The following is a 6,778-nucleotide window of genomic DNA, read 5'->3' on the forward strand; positions in this document are numbered from 1 at the left end:
TGGCCTTAAAACCTGCCAGGGGTGGAGCATTTCCCACTTCTTCGGGCAACCGGTTCCAGCCTCACCACCCTCACAGTAAAGAACTTATATCTTACATATAAGATATATACCTAACCTAGACTTCTCCTGTTTTAGTTTAAAGCCATTACCCTTTGTCCTATCGCACCATCCTTTGTGTACTTTTGAGAAGCCCCAGTGGTCCCATTCGCCTGCCTCAACGTCCAAGAGTCCCCAAGGACAGTTTAAGCACAAGTTCTTGCTGTATCCACAGCCACTGGTGTTTTCCACCATGGGGAAACATTTTCCCTCACTACTTGATATTCCTGCTAAGGCAAAAGGTGCAGGTGAAAGCAAGTCATGCCAAAAAGCTCTCAGCAGCAGGCAGGGCAGTGGATGGGCTGGCATGGCACCACAGCCAGGTTTAGGGTGTGAATGGGGAAAGGGGTGTCCCCCACAAAGACAAGGGTCACTTCAGCCTTAACACCTCATTTCCACCCCTGAAATTAAAAGCCTGCATTGCCAAACTCCTGAAAGAAGGACAAGCACAGCCCCCCCATCTTGTGGGGGGCAACCACCCTTTGCCCCACCAGGACAAGCAGGAGGGGACGTACTGACTGTGCACCCAAGCTCCCCAGCATATTGAGCCCAGGCCCAGCTTCCCACCCTCCCTGTAGAGAAGGCAGGACAAAAAGGCACGAGCATCTTTCAGCAAAGGGCAGGCTGCCAGGTCCCTGGGGTGAAAAGGCATGAGCCAAAGGGGCCAGGCTCTCCCCAGGCTGTGCCAAGAGCGAGCGGGATGCTGTGGGGTCATCCTGCAAAGAGTGGGTGGGAGCATCGAGGGCAGCTCACTTGGCAGCGGGAGCACCCACAGCCGCCAAGTGTGAAGAGCACAGCACGTAAGCAGCGAGAGCTTGGGGACAGTCGTGCTGTCAGGGATTAACAGCCCAGCTTCTCCAGTGGAGTGGGGAGGAACCATGCCAGAGCAGCCTCAGGCCATGGCGATTGCTCCATTAGCCACCCTCACAGCAAAGGAGTCCTGGTGACAAACGATGATGCTTTGATCACTCTCATTCCAGTGAAGCTGGGGTGTGGGGGGAGTCTGGCATGCCCAAAGAGCAGCTCCCCTGTTCCCCCCAACTTGGACAGGCACAGCTACTGACACCAAGACAGCCTGGGAGAGGGCTTGCCTTCAGCAGAAGGGTAAGATGCAAACAAGATGACGGGTAAGTCTCTTGGGCCCTGGCTGTCAAGGGAAGTCTGGTACAGTATAAATCACACTGGCTTTTTAAATGCAGCTGGGTTTGACGCAGAAGGCAAGAACTAGGTCATCTGAGGAGTTAAACACAGCACGAGTGATGAGGATCAAACTGTGCCCCCTCCCACCAATGTCAAGTCAACAGGATTGTAGACACAGGGCTGTCATCATCCCCCAGGACAAGCATTCCTTCCTTCCTGGCAGCATGACAAACCGCGAGAGTGGGGACATGGAAAAGGCCATGTCCCCTGCACAGCACTGGGGTCCACAGCTGAGCAGCACACAAGGTTCATACCCTGTGTCTGGGGGCCATTACCCTCCCTTTGCACCTCTGCACAAGCAAGTGAGCGTTACTCACCATCTCCTTTGCTTCCTGGGCTCCGTGTGGACCCGTGGCTGCAAAAAGATTCCCAAATACCACAGTGCCTTTGAAAGCAGCCCCTGCAGCAGCCCAGCGTGCTACCAACCTGCACCAGAGGCTGGTGAGCCATTTCCCAGGTCCAGTGAAGCGGGAAGGCACAGGGGCCCACAGCCCTCCTCCTGCTCCACCGGGGTAACAATGCAAGCCGTGAACCAAACGTAATGGAGCAATGCCCAGTCAGTTGTTCTCACTATGTTTGCTAAACCCCAGCCACAAGTGACGCATCCTAGAGGGATAACTGGTTTTATTTGGTATGTCACAACATTTCAGTTTGTGTTTAGGGGCTCTATAAAATCTTAGTAAATGCAGCTTTTTCAATTAAAGAAAAAACACCAACTCCTGATCCCTATGCAAGCCGGACAGTAACGCCTGGCTTGTCTTCTCCTAACTGCAAAATGCCCAGGGGCTTTTTAGTCTGATGTTGTTTCCTTAAGCTGCTCTAATGCCTGCAGGGGCATGAGGGGGTGAGAGTAGAGCTGAGCATTCAGGATCTGGGAGAGAGTAACTGCTGTTTCACCGAGGCTGCATCAGCTTTCCTTTGGGCTGCCTGACCACCAAGTCAGATGCCGCACATTGCTAATGGGGACCAGAAGTCAGGAGTTGAAGATAAATAAATAATTTGACATTGACCTTCACCACCTGCACCAGACAGTTCTTGGTGATCATTTCAGGCAGCATCTCCCCAACAGACTTCACAAAACCAAACCTTTGTGGTAGAAACTGCCTTCCAAGCGTGCTACACACAGAGGCTGTCCAAGGATCAATCTGACAGGGAGCCACCAACAAGCAGTGACCTTTCTGGCCACCAGCAGGCTTTGCCATCCCCCTTCGATCGCACAGCACAGTGGCACCACTCACTGCAGCCCTGCTCACTTCTGCTTTGCTGATTCACTTGCAGCTTCCATCAAACAGCCCCAGCAACATGAGATAGAAGTGTTAACAGAGCCTGCTACGCAAGCAGGAAAGCTCCCGAGAGCTGGGTCAGGCACTGCCAGCCTCAGTGTGACGTGCACAGCCAGGGGCGATGTCAGGAGTTACAGAGGCAGTCAGCAGCACCCCAGTCCAACCCCTCCATAGGGAAAGCACAGAGGGAAACACTGAGGCTTTGGCTGCAGCCAGGCATGTGTGAGCAGAATGGTGCTGCAGGTCTGTCTGGTTCTCCAGGGAGGTTTGTAATGGGCGCTGTCACTCCTCCTGCAGCTCCTTCTTCCGAAAGGCCTGGAGCCTCCTCCCCACTGTCTGATGGATGATCTCCAGACCCTCTGCATCCAGTTCCTTTGTGAGAAGCAGGATGGCATTCAGGACATTGTTCTGTTGGAACGAGACAGGCACTACTTTATACAAGCATGTTAAAACCAACACACTTAAAAATCAAGCACACTTGATTTTTAAAAAGCTGCTCTTTCTAGGAACTCCACCACCAGCAGTTTGCAACTGCCACCTGCAGCTACAAGGACAGAACAACCAAACCCTCAGGGCAGACAGGGGCAGAGACTGCATGTGAGGAGGCTAACTGGAATGCAGGACAAACCCATCCACCCAGTCCTGCGGACTGCCCACATGCCTCTGGCTCCTGGCCACCCTCCCAACTGCCTTCTGTAAGGAAAAGCACATTCACGAGCAGCCACCCTCTCTCTCTCTCTTTCTCCAGCGTGATCACATGTAGGATGGGAAAGGACAGGAACCCCCTGATCTGAGGAATAAAGAGCTGGTAGAATGGCGAAAGCATGAGCTGGAAAAAACTCTTGAAGGTCCCCAGCCCAACCCTCGCACATCATTCAGCAGCACTGTACACATGGAGCAAGACTTGTAACAAACTCTTGGTAAAGCTGTTGAGCTTTGAGGTGGGTGACCTGTGAGCAGTTTATCTCCTACAGACCTTTAAATAAGGAGAGAGCTTCACTGGAGGTAAATGAGCATGTACTTACTGAAGCCAGTGACATGACATTTAGACTACTTTGATTTTTTTTATTTCTCCTTATTTCTCAGGCCCCATCCCTGGCAGTGATCAAGGCCAGAACAGGGCTTGGAGCAACATGCTCTAGTGGAAGGTGTCCCCTACCCGTGACAGGGGGATTGGAATTGGATGAGCTTTAAGGTCCCTTCCAATCTAAACCATTTAAGAATTCTAAGATGATTCCCACATGTCCTATCACTGGATCCCAACCAGAAAAGACGAGCATCTCCCTTTCTACTTCCCCTCCTCAGGAAGCTGTAGAGAGCAATGGGGTTGCCCCTCAGCTTCCTTTTCTCCAAACTAGACAAACCCAAAGTCCTCAGCCACTCCTCGTAAGACATTCCTTCCAGCCCTGTCAGCAGTTTTGTTGCCCTGCTCTAGAATCATTTGAGTACCTTAACATCATTCTTAAATGGTGTGGCGCAGAACTGCATGCAATGAAAAGCAATTCTGTCTTTAGGAGATACTCACTCTCTTCTTGCAGTTACAGTCTGTCTCTCGAGGTGAAAAGGAGGAAAATTTATCCTTGGGAACAGGTTTCATACCAAGTTCCTCTCGGATTTTGCTAAAGAAGGGGAGGAAGAGCAAATGTCATGTCCAGTTGGGAGAACCTTACTCTGTCAGGCCAATCCTTTCTAATCATGAGCAACCATGCACAAAGCATGTAGCTGAAGGACTGGAGGCACATCAATTCTCACACCACCACTGCCTACAAATCAACACCCCAACTAAAACTCCCACATGAAGTGACATCCATACAGCTATAGAACCCACAAGTGCTATTAAACCAGCACAACTCTAGCACCATAACTGGAACAATGTGAATTGCACCAGATGCAGACCTGGCCCATGGAGTATCAGGTTTGGCTGCCAGGGTCCTTTCATACTATACATGAGTTCAGCCCAGAAATCCTAACAGCTCACAACCAAGCCCTCACTTTGTCTCTTCCAGACTGAAGTTCAGCAGTTCGCTCTCGGTCTCTGTGGTGGACTCAGCAGCACTGGATTCAGTGGACTCAGGGCAGCCATTCCCCACATTCCTCCTTGCTGGTGGGGCCGTGATCTCCTCACCATCAACCAGGGCCTGGGACAGTTCTTCCTCTGTCACAGCTGCAAAAGCCAAAACAAGGAAGGCAGCATCTCTAATGGAGCAGGTACTACTGCTGCACAGATATACTGCAGGAGTTTGGTCCAAAAATCATCCTTTGTACTGGCCTTCTGCTTTCATCCTCCTCCTGCAGTAAAACCCAACAGGAGTACACTGGGCAGCCATCAGCAGTCTATCAAAGTGAAAAAGGTATCAAGGAGGGCTGCAAACATGCTTTGCCACTTCTTGTCTCTGGAGGAGGTTCCAAAAGCCACCACATTACAGCTACTCTTTTTTTCTGCCAGCATAAATTACAGAATCTTTGTTATGCCACAGCTAAGGAGAGAGCTCTATAAACCAATAATTAGTGGTACTGTCTAAGCTATAATGAGGCGCTCTCAGTCCCACTAGTGTTAACTCCTGCACTGCAGGGAAGGGAAGGCAGAAACCAGCTTAGAAGCAGTGGATCTCGCAGAGGGAACACTCAACCTCCAACACATCCTGACTCAAGGAAGAGCCAAAGGACACCTTAAAGAGAGGAACCAGCACATCACTGGTTTCCCATTCCCCCTGCCCATCGCTTGGGGCTGTTTACCTGCGAACACCCACCTTGGTTATCAAGCTTCTGCAGGCTGGGTAGGTTACGCAGCACCGTCATTCGGTAGTGGTGGGGGTCCGACCCACAACAGGGATTTTCAGACAGCCACAGGACCCTCAGCCGGGGGAGGTTTTTGAGGTAGAAGAGCTCATTTAGGCTTGCAATGTTGTTCTTCCTCAGATAGAGTTCACTCAGGTTCTGGCACTGATTCAGCGGCTCGAGGTCTGAGATGGCATTCACACTGAAGAGACAGCACAGGATCAGAGACCAGTAAGCCCATCTCTCCCTCACTGTACGGCACAGCTGCTTTCCAGCCCCATTTCCCTCAGCTCTGCACCCTGGCACAGCATGGCAAAGGACATCGAGTGACCTACAGCTTATAGCATTTCACCTTTTAACAGAGCAAAGAAATAATAAAGCAGGCTCTCCTCTTGCTGCAGGTGACAAACAGCCTCTGCTTTCCCCACAGGCTTGCTTGTCACATTTGCATCCTTTCCTGTAGCAGTTCCTCAGACTCACTGAAGGAGAACCTATGTAAGTTTCTCCAAGCTAAGCAGCTCAAATTTACAGACAGCATTGTCTCTTGTAGGATCCCCAGGACAGTGGAATGATGGGTGTGTTGTTAGGGGGAGTCTTACAGAAATTAAAAGCTCTGTGAGATCCATGAAACACTTCAACAAGTATTCTGCAAAGTGGCCCTATTCAGGGGCCCAGAAGATCCCCATCCAAACTATGGAATAGGACTTACAAAGCAACAATCCTAACAGGTTTTAACACTATTTTCTTGAGCAGCAAAGGGAAAGGTGCAGAGAAGCCAGCAGAAGAATAATCATTTCTGCATCTCTGCCACTTGAGAAATCAGGCATGAACAGCCAGGCAGCTCAGACACACAGCCACAGAAAGGTGGTAAGAAACCACTGGCCAGGCCAGAGCCCCAAGACAGAGGTGATTTCCCCTGTCCTCTCCAAAACTGGCAGTCCAACAGTCACCTGAACGTGATCACCTCGATGTTGGGCAAATCCCGGCATATCGATATCTGGGGCAGGAAGAGACAGAAACAGCAAGTTGGCACTTCCAGAAAAAAGAAAAAAGGCAATTTAAATCACAACCAAGCAAGATAAAAGCAAGCACAGGAATTCAGGTTTGCTTCAGTCTAACCCAAGCTTAACACCACCAGACAGATCTGCTGTGACAATCAGTGCAGAGTCAGCAGCTCCTCCACCCTCACTGCCTATGAGTGGAAGCACAGACACCAGCCAGCATCATGTTGCTCTTCTGCTCCAGGAACTCTGCACAGGCCTTCAGCCACCGCACACAGGGAAGGACACCTCTTACCCCAGAAAGCCCTCTCCTAACAAGAGTACATCATCCAAAGTCCCCAACAAAGTAGGACTGAGGGTCTCCAGGCGTCCATGCAGTACCTTGGAAACGAAGAGGTTCCAAGTGCTCTCTGGAAACCA

At 50.8% G+C, this 6,778-nt stretch overlaps 1 protein-coding gene across 1 annotated transcript; it reads right to left on the reverse strand.

Moving 5' to 3' along the window:
- Nucleotides 1-2,861: 2,861 nt before the first annotated feature.
- Nucleotides 2,862-6,354, reverse strand: LOC104402515 (chromosome unknown open reading frame, human C21orf2; the record flags this gene model as incomplete). Its single annotated transcript, XM_010010406.1, has 5 exons — nt 2,862-2,987; nt 4,105-4,198; nt 4,572-4,743; nt 5,330-5,559; nt 6,308-6,354. Coding segments are annotated over 5 exons (669 nt in total), but the record flags the coding sequence as incomplete, so codon positions are not given.
- Between the last annotated feature and the right edge of the window lie 424 nt (nt 6,355-6,778).

Source organism: Nestor notabilis, unplaced genomic scaffold, assembly GCF_000696875.1.
Source record: "Nestor notabilis isolate BGI_N333 unplaced genomic scaffold, ASM69687v1 scaffold15362, whole genome shotgun sequence".
NCBI classification, from domain to species: domain Eukaryota; kingdom Metazoa; phylum Chordata; class Aves; order Psittaciformes; family Psittacidae; genus Nestor; species Nestor notabilis.